The following is a 15,580-nucleotide window of genomic DNA, read 5'->3' on the forward strand; positions in this document are numbered from 1 at the left end:
TGATTGTTTAAGCTGTTAGTCAAAATGTCTTTGGGTGTTACCGCCTAAAACTTATGCATCGTTAAAAACTAACTACTCCGGAGAACACAGCCCTCTTTGTTATTTCCCATTTGCCCGATTGAAACCATGAAAATGGGTTTATCTGAACATTTGAATGGGATATTGTAATTTTTGTAATGTTCTGAAAGTTGCCCATGGGGTACAACATTTGAAACAGTGTTCTCCTGGTGCACTGTGACATTTACAACACACGGCATGCTTTAGAAGAGAACTCAGAAACAAGGTTCAACCAAATGAATGCATATCTTTTATTCATCAGCTAACAACTTTAAGAAACAGCACATTGTTGACATATTTAACCCACGTATTTCTAGTCCCACTGTTGTTTTGCAATAAGAGACTATCCTTTCAGAGCTGATGCAAGTTTGCACTGAAATGCTGATGATGTGTGTTTATTTACAAATCAGAGATTGACATAGAAAATATTGTTTTATATGAAAATCAAACAAAGCAATCATGAGAATAAGACACTGACTGGACCTCTTCTCTGCACACATACACAGGATAGTTACATTTCAATACAACATGTTTTTTGGATAATCAATATTTGTATTCTCACGTGACAGAAATCTGCATTTGGTCATTGATTACAAAAAGCTTCAAGAGAACAACATTTTACAAATGTCTGTTATTTACAGTTAAAACTGTGTTCCAGCACACAGCTACCTTTGCAAAATGTATAGAAAGACTCATCATGTCAAATTAAATGTTAAAAGACTTGGCTTTTCATCCACTGGCACACATATTTGTATGCCTTGTTTTAGGTGTTCTTTTATAATTTGTCATATTGGATGTACAGAATTTACCACAGGTTCAAAATCTGCATTTTTTAACTTGAGAACTGAAACCATTAACACAGATTTAACCACTTTACATGAAAAAAACCCCAACAAATATTAAAAGGGTATCTGTCTGTGCATGTTTGTAGGCTTACCGTGTTTTTAACATTAACATCACAGCAATATACTCATTTAAAACAAGAAAATCTTGAATATGTAACTGTCAAAAACCTGTATATTAATGTGTAGATAACTTGTTCTGATGACTTTCCAGTGAGTGGTCGCAGGTCAAGTGACAAAATAATCACAAAATGACTCTGAAAATGTTAAAAGGCAACTAACCAGGCCTGCTTTCTGGATAGAAAAATGGAAAGAAAGCATGACTAATACTGCAGTGTAATATGTGATGACATGCATACAGGATCCAGATACACCATATCCTCTAATTAGCTGACTTAAGATGACAGGTTAAGTGCATAATACTGCATATGACATGAGTTTACTCTGTATTAAATTCTCAGGGAAAGTCAGATCTCTGGGCTTACACTATTGACCCAGAAATTGTTCACACTGCATAATGGATGATGTGGATTATTTTAGAGCATAGATTATCTGTATACATAAAACCACTCTGCCATTCATTCAACTATTTGTTGTGCTTCTCATCTAAAGGCTGAAGTTCTTGAAGACCCTTTGCACATTACCCATCACCCCCTCCTTAAAAGAGAGAAACACAGACTGCTAATTGCAGTCAAATTGCCAGATTTCATACAACCCCCAAACAGATGAAACAAACAAAGCCAACTAATGAGACAGTGTTTTCATTCTTATGCAATACACTCAAACAATTGCAGTTTGTCAACCTATAAGCACATCTCATTCAAAACACATGAAGTGCCTCTGAATATTACACTTCAAATAAACACGTATGGGGTGCAACTGCATCATAAATATCATACTTCAGAGTGTTATGAGTGGTAACTGTTGGCTTTTTTGTACGGATTGTCTACATAAACTGTTTATCTATGCATAGTGCAAGATTTTTTCAAACATATGTAACTGTGATCGATGCGGTTATCAAACCTTCATTTATGGCTAAAAGCTTGTGATACCATATTGTGCATTTTCAGAAAGTGACATCATTGTTGACCTGTAGGAGTCAATATAGTGCATTTTTTTGTAAAAGAAAAACACAAGGAAAAGAAATCATTCTCTGTATAAAAATAGTCATTTAAAATGTATAATATGGACAGATGTTCATCTTTTATATGGAGATATAATATAGAATCTTTTTGTACTGCACATCAGCTCAAATGTACTGCAACTGAAAAAAATGGTATGTGTTTTTGAAAACGTATCATTAAAAGGCTAGAAGGGTATAAAAAAGAAAAGTATTGTGCTTAAATGTATTTTCTCTGATGGAAAAATTATGGTTTGTTTTTTTTGTGTTAAGATCTCTGGTTGTGATGCAAATACGGTACATGAAGTCCTTACAATACAATACAATTGTTTTTAAGCCAGAAAATAACTTGAATTCCTTTTCATGACATATATGATAAAGATCTGAGTCTAAATCCAATTCTGTTTCAGTTGCAATTCATCCAAATGCAGTTGTGATGATGATATTTCAGTTACATTTCTGAGTACAGTTTCAATACATTAATATTTAATTCAATAAAAGTGCAACATGTGTCCACAATCCACAAGTGCAGTGGTTTGGGAGTTGGGGAGGTTCTGTGGGTTCACCACTGACAGTCACAGATTACAGTTTAAGTACTAGGTCAGTTTAGTTGTAGGATGCATGAATTATTACCTCACAAATCTGCAAACAAGACATCAGAGATTTACTGTCCTCATAATCTGTATTACACTGAATTTATTTTCATGACCCTGTGCAGTTAACACGATCATCCCAGAGTTGTGCATTCGCGGCGACAAACAACCTCAATAAATCTGTCGTTTTCACTGGAGCACAATTTCCCAAACAGATGTGCAGGCCATGTGTCCTTTTTTTAACACCTACACCCAGGCCTAACTTGCGGAATTAACTCAATTTAGTCTCACGTATAAATTTTGTGTTGTAGAGACAGAACTGGGAGGTGTAAATATTCAACTGTAACACACATGAACTGTATGTAATTTAAGGTGAAAGCTCTGTCTCACATTATTGTTTGTGAAGCAGCTTCGGGGTGTATTTTATGGCAGGGTGAGTCATAAGAGCCCTGAGTCTCTCTGGTTGCTTGTTGGTATTTACAGATTTAAAACACTGTGTAACACCACAAGGATCAAGGGTTAAGTGATTCTGTACTGAGTACTATTCCCCTTTGATATTCCATCCTGCATGGCATCATCCTAAGAAATGCATATGTAGCTCTAAGTCTGTTTCTACATGTTTCCTGATTAAAATGGATACATAACATCAGAGTCTCTTAAAACTGTGTAAAAGTTGTTCGTTTTTCAAGAACCTCAAGATAATCCGGATCGATGTGGAGCTTTGCTTTCAGTTCCCAGTACTCGCTCCGGTTAGGCTCCACATAAACAGTACTTGGCGCTGCACAATAGAGTATTGTCTGCTGCACCCTGTCTGAGGGCGAGTACTGATGCCTTGCATCAAAGTCTGAGGTAAACTGGCTGGATGAGTGTGCGGTGTGCTTGCATGTGTTGCTGTAGCGTGTGTGCTTGTCAGGCTCCAGTACGTCTCTGTAGTAACACAGATCATCTTGGTGGGGGGTGGAGGGCTTGTTAAGAGGCTCTGGAGTCACAGCACTGTATTCTGAGCTTATTACATTACTGGCTGCCTCTTCATCTGAGTTACCCAGAAAAGGACCGCTCAACTCGTCGAAGTCCCTCCCCCCCTCCACTGACTTGCTGTCGGTGGGGGGGTGCGCAGTAGTCCTGCATGTGGACTCTGTGGGAGGTGGGATGTACTCATACACATGCCCAGCAGATGTCCTGACTTTGGGAATGGCTCCCTTTTTGTAAAGGCCATACTCCATGTTAAGAGAGCTGATGCAAGCGTTCATGGAGTGATTCTGCTTGTTTTGACTCTTTTTGTGTCTCTTCTTCATCACCACGAACATTCCTGCAGCCACAAACACGGACACAATGAACATGAGCAGAAGGGCCAGAATCATCACAGATAAAGGAATGGCGCTGTAGTGTGTGTCGTAGTCCAAGGATGTTTCTATGGTGATAGTGCTGCCAGGAAAAGATTCTTCTGAGGGTGGGATCATGGAGGCCAGTATATCAGAGTTATTAGGGCAGAAACTAGCCGTCTTAATGTATCTCATATCCTCCCCTGCTAGCTTCTTAGGCGAGCCACAGATGACATTGTTTACAACCGTTCCCGTGCTAAGCTGCTCCAGCCACATCTTCAACTCCAGTATGCTGCAAGAACAATCCCAGGGATTCTCGAACAGATCCACCTGCACCAGTGCTGTGAGCTGATCGAGGACACCGCTCACCGGCAGATATCTCAGATGGTTGTTGCGAAGATTCAGTCTGGCTAATGTCAGGCCGGTAAACGTTCCCACGGGTAGAGTCTTCAAAAGGTTGTTGTTCAGAAAAAGGAGTTGAAGTCTAGGGACGCTCTGAAAGGTGTCAGAAGCAACCTCTTTGATGACGTTGTACTCTAAATACAGGAACTGCAGGCTCTCTAAACCATAGAACATACCAGCTGTAAGATGGTCAATCAGATTCCCATTCAGGTAAAGTCTTCTGAGATGTGTCAGATCAGCAAACGCTCTGTCGTGTATGCGAGCAATTCGATTGTTACCTAGATGAAGGAGATCTAATCCAGTCGCCTCGATGAAGTCTGATCGGCGCACCACAGGGATGTAGTTTCCTGTTAGGTACATCTTTTTGGGATTGTAAGGTTTCGGATCTAAATCAGAGATATGTTCAATTTTTCGCTCCTGGCAGTTCACATTCAAACCGAGGTCTGAAATCTGAAGATTGCAGGTACAGGCAGTCGGGCAATCTAAAGGCACGGGGGATTTGGTTTGATATGAAACGATCTGGCCGTAATTTTGTGGTTTGTTTGATGGGCTGCGAACAGTTGGTCTTGATTTTAGTTTTCCTGACTGCCGTGGTCCCTTGGTGGGTCTCGATGAGGACCGTGCAATCCCGGATGAGGTTAAGGAAGATGTGACTAAAGATGGCGGTGTCCTATAGTATGCATCGGTGCTCAAATGTGGCAGTGGTTGCATCTCATATTCAGCGATGGCTCTCCTTGGGCATAACTCCTGCTTTGAAACCTCGTCAAGATCCCTCCCATGAAGCCGGAAAGGGAACTCGCAAACCACATCCCCGACCAAGGCCGAGTAAGATATGCTCTCCAGCCAAGTCTTCAGAGCAATCAACTCACAGGAGCAGTTCCATGGGTTCTCCTCCAGCTGCAGCTCCACCACACTGTTCATGTGCTCCAGTAGACCCAAGTAGGGAAGCACTTTAAGCTGATTTCCCCGCAAGTCCAAATGAGTCAATGGTACATACTGGAAAATATTCACAGGCAGAGTGGATACTAAGTTGTCATTTAGGATCAAGACCTCCAGTTGTCTAAGTCTGCTGAAGGCGTTTGGCGCCACATGAGTGATAGAATTATAATCAATTTGAAGATACTCCAGACTTTCAAGGCCAAAGAAAAACTCTTCCTTCAAGGCATCGATTTTGTTATTGTTGAGATGCAATCGTTTTAATCCCTGAAGTCCATTAAAAGCTCCTGCTTCCACTTCAGATATGTCGTTATTTCCAAGATGCAGTATTGTAAGTCCTTTGTAGTCGACAAAGTCATTGGCTGACAGCTTTTTCAATCCGTTCCCTGTAAGCAGCAGATGATACTGGGGAAAGAACACTGGGCTTATGTCTGAGACACTTTCAATTCCTCTGTTTTCACAGCTCACTGTCAGTATCCCCTCTCTCTCCTCACAGGAACACAGTCTTTGACAAATCTCTCCATAGCTGCCAAACATCTCCACAGTGCACATTGACGTTGCACTTAGCAGAACATACAAAATCCAAAGATGCATTTTCCTGCAAAATGATGGCCAAGCTCACAGTCCTGCTAAGATATCCTCAGTGTCATCTAGAAATAAAAGACACACACAGTGTGATGTCAAACAGGCAGTGAAAGCAACTTCCACACAGAGAGAGAGAGAGAGCTGCAGCCTGCATGAGTCAAAGCTTCATCTGCTGTTACCCAGAGGTAACTTCTGGCTTTGTTGGCTGCTGATGTAAAATGGCTCAAACAAAGCAGGACAGAAAGCAACTCCTTCAAGCTATGTAAATAGCATAAAAGCAAGGTCAAAGCCTGGCATAAGAACAAAACAACGCTCTAAAGCTGCTGGGGATGGGGGGGCATATCACGTTTGTTTAAGACATAAAAATGCAATTAGACAGTAGTTTAGATTGTAAAGCTATTTAAATGTAAAGATTGTTAGCTGGGGATTGTGCATGTGCACACATTGTCAGACAAAAGACAGCCTGCATTCTGATTAACTCCTCACAAATACATACCTCACGCACATTGATGAAGATGTAGACTCATTAGGTGTTTCGGCGCATCTTTCATTTTTAATCCGTGAAAGCAAAATAGGACACAGAATCTATTTTACCCGATCACGTTCACAAACGTCTCTAACGCACCGGAGAGGATGCAGGAAACGCTGATCAATCATAACTACCAAATGCTTCTCCTTTCAGCCACGCTGTGCCGGAGGAGACACAGCTATTGCCTGGTAACAAAGTTGCTTACTCCCCATCTCTCTCTCTCTCTCTCTCTCTCTCTCACTGCTTTCTTTGGCGCTCGCTCTCTCACTCACGCACGCACGTAGGCACGCACGCACTACTCGGCGGTCGGGAGGTTGTCAAGTCATTTCATGCATCAGCTCACTGGAGCATCCTACAGAGGTACACCCCCCCCAAAAGATGTTGACCCACCCACAGAAACATAACCCCCCCGAAATAATAAATAAAAAAATCAATGATTCACAGTGGTAAGATTGCGCAACTCAAGCGGTCTGTCAAACCGCTTATCATATTATTTACCCTGAGAGAATCTAATAATCTCTCTCTTATGATGTTAGGTAGCTGGGGAGGGAGTGATACAGACTCCATCATGGGTAACAATGAGTCTGTGTTTTGACCTGACCTGAACTCATTACATCTGTGCAACATCACACAGGCTGTGCACTTCTGAATGCATCATCAGTGCTATTTTTAGACATTTCACCTAAAAAAAAGAAAAATAGAGAATAAAAAACTGTTAATCTTGTCATGGTACAATCATGACTTGCATCAAATAAATGATGCAGGTAAACTCTCAAAGTTTTTTTTATGATTCAGTCAGGATATCATATTCAGTCAAAATCCAGGTGACTTCAAACCTTGGAGTGAACTGTCATTCATCTAATGCAGCATGTCAGTGATAATACATCCTGTGCAGTATAAACTTAATAATAATGTCATCCTCTGCTCGAACCCACAAGGAATTTCCCCTGGTAGCTTCATTGTGTATTGATCAACTGCATGAGCAGAATAATATAAAAATGGAAGCTTTTAAAATGGGAGGATATTTACCTCGCTTGGTTCATCACAATGAGGACAGGAGTCATACAGAGTGCATTTCCACCTGATGTTAACGAAAGCCAAACCACCCTGTCATGAGTTCACCGAGGTATAATTAGAGTGAATCATTCGGCTCTGGTTTGAATTTGTCCAATCTGAACTGGTACGGCTCATGTTGCATACAAAATGTCATTGAGGTTTAGTGAAGGAGCAAAAGAAAAACAAAAGGTAAAGCAAAAGACTATTCATGTCCCATCTCAACCTGATGTGCCATCACTCATGAGGAATCATGTCAAGTATCATCATATACAGCCGTGTCCTCGTGGAGCTCTATCCATCATCCTCTTCACTTGGCTCTTGCTCACATGGGACGAGAGCAGGCACATCAGGGACACTGCCTGTGGCTCACATTAAAGAGTATGAAGGCTGTATTCATGCTGCATGCAATTCATTTGTGCTTCTGTTTCCTTTTTGCCTTCAGAGGATTGTGCTGCATATTGAGCTTCAGCATTAGATAAACCCCATCATTACTTCTTTCTCTGCATATATTACCATTTATGTGTGTTGCAAATTGTGCAGCTGGTTAAAATCTGATTTTGACCAAAAATAGCTGTCAGCTGCCAGCTGCAAGTTAGTTTTTAATTATTAGTTCAACATTCTTCCAGATTTGGTCACAGGAAATGTGCGTGTTTGCATTTAGTGTATGTTGGCACATATGTCTGCATCTCTGCAGGATGATAATCCATGTTAATCTGTGGCCATGATGAGCAGAGGGACCAAGAGGCACACGCAGGCGATGCATGATACGAGCCTCATTTAATGTCTCTCCAAGTCTTCCATGACACTGAACATAATCTTCACCAACTGGGAGCATGAGGATAGCACACTCACACACACATACAGAGACACACTCACACACACATACAGAGACACACACACACACACACACACACACACACACACACACACACACACACACACACACACATACACGCACCTGAGGAATCAGCAAAACAAAAGACTACAAGAAAATTATGATGACTAACAATTATATGCTCCAAGGTCAGAAATACACAAATTGAGTTGGAGCTGTGCCACAGAGGATGATGGGTAGTGCCTCTGATATATGTTTCTTTGCAGATGGTGCGTCCTTACTTTGTCAACTGTGTCCAGCTGGAGCTTACAAGAACACTCGGCATCCAAGTGAACTGTTCTGCCATAGTCTGGCAGGAACATTGCTGTCAGGGCTCCCGCAAGCCTTTGTTGCATCAGAGGGGATGTTACACAGCACACAACAAGACATCACAGAGCCTTTTAAGATACTAATGTTACAACAATATGCATTTATTTTTTAAGTTTGATCTTTTCGTTTATTCTGAAGCTTGGGTTCTGGTAATTATCTGCACACGTTGCCTTTGTATGAATAGAAAAAGAAAATAGTCCTTTAATCATTGTTTCCTTGCTTGTACCTTGTCAAGCCGTTAAAGATGTATTAACAGGCCTGTGCAGAAGTCTCTGTGCTGACAATGAGGAGAAGGTCAGATGAGACTCTGAGCAGTTGCTTTAAAGTATTTAACTGGGTAAAATAAAGAGGATGACATTGAAGGCAGTACAGACACACTGCATCATGCATAATCTCCTAAAACGCAGTGTCCACCAGGGAGGTGCAGTGTTTCTCTAACAACTCCAAGATCCCCTCTGAACTGGAGGCTCCACTGAACAACAAAAAGAGGTGTTTTATGTCGGGGACTGTATGAGAAACTGTGGTGGGTAGAGGAGAAACAGGAGAGGAAGATCAGGGATGTTAAAAAAAAAAAAAAAGAAGCCACATGAGGAAGACAGAGAACAGGCTGCAGCAGAGGAATGTGAAGGAGTTTGTAGGAGCATGAAAAACATCTTTAGATACAAGAAATCTAACAGCAGGCAGTCTGAGAACATGCCTCCCCAGGTATTGCTGCCCCCCACCCCTAAGGAGGCGTGTGGAGAAAAGATGATGGTCACATTATCAGCCATAACAGAGGACCCCTTACACCCCCCGCATAGCTGCCTGAGTGCTCAGGGCAGCTTCCTCCACAGCAGGCAGCTCCATAAATACAGACACAGAACAACCCTGTTTTCATCTCTGCTGCCACACGCCTCTACACTGATAATCCCAAGATAATTACATGTAAATGTTCCTACTAGCAGTTGTTGAATCCTTTGTTGTCATCATCTAGCACTATGTATATTCTGCTGTTGACACCTTGTTCTCTTTCAAATGTAAATCTTTACTTATATTCTATTTATTACACATTGTTTATCTTATGAAGTCTGTTGTAGCATTCATGTGCGCCTCCAATGATTCCACTTCAGGCGTTGGGAAATCATTCTTCCGACGTTGCAGAGTTTACATGCTCATGTTCACTTACAAGTGAAAACATGAAACCACCATGGGTGTAAACATAAAGGGGTTGCATTTGATTGCTGAGAGCTAATTAAGGCCACTCTTTTTGACAGCAACTATTGCTTACAACCTATAATCTTAATACACATCCATGAATTAAAATACAATTTATGGATCATGACACAGTTTTTGACCATTAAATCAACATTCACTTTGGTCTGCCATTTTCCTGTGTAATATGATATCTAGTATGTAAAACTGTACAAGTCAGGCACCAAGATAATCTTGACTTTCCGAGTTGCAGTTTCCGCTCGAGGGAGCCCAAATATTAACTTCACAGTCTAAAACAGATTTTCCAATTCTTCTATAATGTAAAATAGAGTATAATATCCACAGACACATTTACCTATTTACTGCTGTGCTATCCCATATATGTATTGTTTTAATCAAATTCTTTATGCAGCACTATGAAGGGCATTATTAAACTATTACTTGAATTTCTTCTTTAAATTGTGATCTGTTTTCTTGATAAAAGATGGCAGATATTGTCACCTTGGCTGATCTTCTTTACCTACAAAGCTTTTCCTGTAATCTGCCATGAGTCCACCAACCTGCACATTCTTCAACCCAACCTGCCCCGACCTCAGACGTTCCTCTAACACCCCCCACCTGACACCCTGAACTGATACTGAACTTTCTGCCAGGCTAATTTAATTTGCCCTTCAGTAGACTTCCCATTGTTACGACTGTCATTTGACCAATTCCAGCTCCTTTCACACCCTCAGCAACCTGCGGGGAAGGATCTCTCTTTGAACAGACTCCTGTGGTTTCTTAAATCTATGTTCCTAAAGTCAAAATGTTAGTAAGAGTTTCCTTGTGCTTCTAAAGGGATTCATCAGGAACTGTTGTGAATCTATAAAGCCCATTAAGATATTGATGTAGAATGTTCAGAATCAAATGAATGAAGTAGGTAGGTATATATATATATATATATATATATATATGTGTCTATACTGTATGTTACATGTTTTTTTTCTTTCTGTCACACTGCTTGGGGCTGGGATAACAGCATTTCATCTTTTTATGTAAGCTGATACATGAGAAAAATGACAAATTAATGGAATCTTGAAATGCAACATGATTCAATATCTTTTCACTTTATTTATAATATAAATTAAGCCCACCTGCAACAACAGTTGCCAAAGAGCATGATCGTCATTTTCCACTCATAACTAAATATCTAAATACTTCACATGCAAAACAGATCAGTATGTGAGTATTCTTAAGAAGAAAAAGTAGTTTCTTTGTATTTCCTGTCACATGACGTGTGACTCTGATACATTTTACCAATCGCCACGATTACGAACCCTCCCAAGAAAAAGATCATTTTTAAATGTAATGTTTTTTATGTTTACATTTCTACTTAACCATGAAAGTATTTGGAATAACCCAAACTACACAAGTATTACATCAGATATTGTGTTTTTTCTGTTCTTCACTCGAGCGCTCAGCTCTACAGACTTTATTTATGGTTACCTTGAGGCATCTGTGTGTGTTTGTGCGGTATCTTAAAGACTTCCTACAGCAGGCTGTGGTGGTGTCCAAACAGCAGCTATTGTTGCCGTTGGGTAAATGGGTAAGTAACAATGTGAAGAGTGAGTCAGCAAGATTGCCTATATTTTTTTCTTTTTAATGCTAGACTGATGTACCGTAGCTCATATTAATTCAGAGATGTTAGCCCTTTGTAAGGTTGTAAATATGTCCGTGTTCATGTCTTTAACCATGCATGTCTTTCTTCCCGGGCTACCCCACAGTGCAAAGCAGCTGTTTCAGTTAGCTGTTGGCCGCTAGCAAACACACCAAGAACGTGGACATGTAACACTTAAGGTGCTACTACTACTTACATTAGATCATTAAAGGCTGAATATTTGTGATAATGTGATCAGTGACCAACATTAACCCATACTGTTTTGTAGCCTGCACTAACTGCTAGCTAACTATTAGCGCTGAAGTAGCTAATGTCCGCACTGACTGCTTTCAGTGTGTGGTCGAAAGACTGAATTATGACAACTATATGGTTTCACAAAATAGCGCCCCCCTGTGAGATTGAGAGCTAACTTCTGAGGGTTCTAGGTGTCTATAGGGATAAACAAGGGGGACTAGAGAAAAGGCCCAAATCATTTTCTGCCTTGTTGGAACTTTATAAGTTTATCTGATTTTGTGGTTTTTACATTTACATTTTATATTGGCTTTAAGATGTTATAATAATAATAATAATAATAATAATAATGCATTCGATTTTTATAGGGCTTTTCTAAGTACTCACAGATGCTTAACAAAGAGAGAAAAAAATAATGTAAAAGTAGGATGAGAATTGTGTGTTAGTGGTTGTAGGCAATGTTGAAGAAGTTGATGTTGAAGATGGTCACATGAACAAACTTTGTTCCAATATGTTTGTTTAAAAAATATATATTTCACATTTACAAAACGATAGGTCACAAGCCACCTTTTTGATGACAAAATTACTTCTTCACTTGTTTTAATTAATAAAATTGTTTCTCAATAAAGACAACTCCATAGAAAAACAAACTTTGACTTATGTGTCTTTTGTTGGACTTTAATTCCCATTTCACTTCTATAGAGCTAGATTCAAAGTATGTGCACATTGCCAATTATTCATTTAGGATTTTCCAAAAAAGAGATCACAAAATGGAGTGAATAAATGCAGAACATGTTCATATGGGACTCAATTTATATATGTATGTGCATCCAACATTTTTGGCACATATTTGATAAAGTAAACATACCATTTGATATATTATTATTTGCCGAATCACCTACAGTACAACATTTCTCTGTTTTTTGTTGTTGTATTTTTTACCTCACTTACTGGCAGTTGTGACACTTTGAGTTCTCTAAATTATTTCCTTCTTTAATAGTAGCCATAATTTCACTTTCTGGAGATCATAATGTTAAACCAGATTTTATAAAGGTCCCCATCAGTGCACACACATCAGACTCTCTTTAGGTCTTTGATGTGTCTGGTTATGAGCTGGATGGTAACCTTGTCTTTGGAGTCATTCATTTCTAGCGGTTGGAAACATTTCAGCAAAAATAAAAATAAAAAAGACCACTTGGAAATATTTCTTGGACCACCAATGGTCCAAGACCCCCAGTTTGGACAGCACTACTCATACAGAGGAAGACAATGAGGACCTTTGTTTTTCTCTCGTTGCTATGGCACCACCTGTTGGTCATAATGATAAATTACAAAGGGAAATGGGAGATAAAAAAAACAAGGAGCAAAGATAAAAGAAAAAGGGAGGAAGGTGATGTTTGGTTAAAACACTTGTCTCTATATCTGTGAGCAGAACAAGTCTCATATGTAAACGGTTAACCTCAAAGCTTTTGGAGATACAAGGGGGAATGTCATGATGATTTTTTTATATCCTACAAAATTCAAATTACTGACTTGTTTCTAACACAGCCTTCAGCCGTGCAGATGACAAGGACATGGCAGTACGCAAAGAAAAGTCAGCCTCTGCTCAAACTGCATCTCTGCGTATTTAGAAACGAACAGGAAGAGATGTACAAGGAAAAATAGACCAGCACATTTAAAATCATTAATCTCCTCTCAAGTCAGGTCAAATGCTTCATGTTTTTACAGAAGCTTAGAAAGTGACAGAAGAAACACTGGCATGTATATTAGCTGTTGTAAGCGGTTGACTAGTGACTGAAGAGGTGAGCTTATATCTGAGGGAGACTCATGCAGGCTGCGGCTTGTTGTGTAGGGTCAACAAGAACTAAGAAACAATTATCACCCACATGGACAAAATGGAAAAGCTATTGGTTTATCCTAGGCTCTGACAGTTTCATTTCTATTTCATGCAGCAAGAAGCAACCAGAGTGAAATTGCTTGCAGTTACTTCCATTTGCTTCAATTTGATCTTTGGCACAAACCATGTGAAGAAAATTTTCTTCCAACAGCTGCATTTCTTTTTTACATGAAAACTTGAATATTTCATTAAAAAATGTGTTTCTAAAGAAAACTAGTGCATCAAAAAAATGTAGTCTGTTGTCTGTCTAATCTGAAATTATCTCATTTGATAATCTAGACTAAGGAATATGGAGAATGAGATGTAATTTCACCTCAAACCTCTTGGTGTCACTGTTGACCTGCAAAATAATCATGTTAGTTTACCTCCAGTCGTGTTTTCTTTGTTTCTTCTTATCACTGTGACACTGGGACATTAAATGTCTCACAGCTGGAGTAAATGTAAAATAAATCCAGGCGTAAAATGTCAAATGAAAAACTCACAAATTCACAGTCAAACCTTCATGTGATTGAATCATCAGTGCTTATTTAGATGCTCTGATTTTTCAGGTTAGCAAGGCAGTTCTTAACAGCCTGTTTGTTCAATCATAGCACGTTGTAGACTCTATTTAGAGTGCATTTCCCCTTTAAGTCTGTCAAATGCTAGCAGCACAGCTCGAGGAAATATTCCCTGCTAATTTGATGATACATCCTGTGCAATCTTGAAAGAAAACAGCAACAAGTTCAATTGCTGGTGCAGGGAAAAAACACGATACATTAGCATTAAGTATTTTAGAAACAAGAAGAATGAAATCATGTAGCTTCTCTCGGCTGACAAGTATCAGCTGAACATGCTGCATGCTCTGGTTGTTGAAATCACAGTGTTGTCTGAAAGCTATTTACTGTCTTCACAACTCCTGCTCAGGGCTGATGGGAGCAAGATAAAGTCTTGACATGTTCACTAAGGTCAATTGCTGTGAGGTGTCTGTATGTTGCCAGATACCGGGCGGGCTTCCTTCCCCTCTTAATTAAATACTACATTCACCTTATCTCTGTTCCTCGTGCTGACAAGACCCTCCTGCAAAACTAAAGACATCTTTTCTCCGGCTGACAGATCAAATGCTAAAGAACAAACAAACCGGGCTGAGATCACCATGAACATTTGAGAACAAACAACCGTTAGCCGTTAGCTCTCTGAGGATTGCAGAAACCACACTGCTAATCTGATGCAGAAAGATCTCTGCGGGCTTTATCTTTGGCCTGCGATGACTCAAGAGCAGAGGTAATTACCTTGGTCAGAGAGGTCATTGTGGAACATAATGGAAAAGTAACTGTGTGGGGAGTTCAACTTGGTTACATTTAACCAAGCCTGAGCGAGGACACGTAATGAGATTGTAAAAGTAAGAATATGTTGACTGTGATAAAAGAGAGAACAAGGACACCGCCGCAGTTTGGCTTCATTTTCATTCATTTACACTGACCTACATGTGCTGCAAAAAATGTGACAGTTTTGCTATTTTGTCTTTGGAGTAATTGTTTTAAATTAAAATTCTGGCTCACACTGGAGCTACTTTGATTGTGAAGTGTTGCTACCTCTCCCCACAGAAACAGGTTGTTACCGTATTCCCCACAGAGAAGAGGCAAACAGTGGGATTGTAAAAAGTACGGCAGCAGGGTACTCGAGCTTTATTTAGCTGTGTGCCTTTAATTCTCAGGGGGGACTGGGTGCAACGTTGATTGTTCACAACCACGGCATTAAAAAAATGGAGGCCTCTATGATGTTGCCACGGTAACACACATTGTGCCTTTAATGACACCCCTCTGCTCACATCTTTTGGCTGATCATTTGCAGCCATGATAGCATCCTACTCATGCTGATCCTGTGTTGAATAAGTTATGGGGATTGCATGTGTTTGACTCATTTAGCATGCGTTTCATGATGGGAAACATGTTTGTTTACATGTCATAATTAGCCCACAG

General features: G+C 39.9%; 1 protein-coding gene across 2 annotated transcripts; it reads right to left on the reverse strand.

The window, feature by feature from the left end:
- Positions 1 to 294: 294 nt before the first annotated feature.
- On the reverse strand, positions 295 to 6,637 carry slitrk5b (SLIT and NTRK-like family, member 5b). 2 transcript variants are annotated; one of them, XM_065962482.1, is made up of 2 exons: positions 6,363 to 6,637; positions 295 to 5,922 (listed from the first exon to the last, which is right to left on the reverse strand). In XM_065962482.1, exon 2 carries the CDS (start codon positions 5,864 to 5,866, stop codon positions 3,269 to 3,271), a length of 2,598 nt encoding a protein of 865 aa, XP_065818554.1. In that variant the 5' UTR covers positions 5,867 to 5,922; positions 6,363 to 6,637; the 3' UTR covers positions 295 to 3,268. The 2 variants fall into 2 exon arrangements, with proteins under 2 accessions (XP_065818554.1, XP_020490186.1); XM_020634530.2 differs by having other exon boundaries at positions 6,354 to 6,636.
- Between the last annotated feature and the right edge of the window lie 8,943 nt (positions 6,638 to 15,580).

This window comes from Labrus bergylta, chromosome 13 (genome assembly GCF_963930695.1).
Source record: "Labrus bergylta chromosome 13, fLabBer1.1, whole genome shotgun sequence".
NCBI classification, from domain to species: domain Eukaryota; kingdom Metazoa; phylum Chordata; class Actinopteri; order Labriformes; family Labridae; genus Labrus; species Labrus bergylta.

Bases quoted from the DNA above. Each gene is read 5' to 3' on its own strand.
- slitrk5b (XM_065962482.1), bottom strand. From the start codon at position 5,866: ATGCATCTTTGGATTTTGTATGTTCTGCTAAGTGCAACGTCAATGTGC.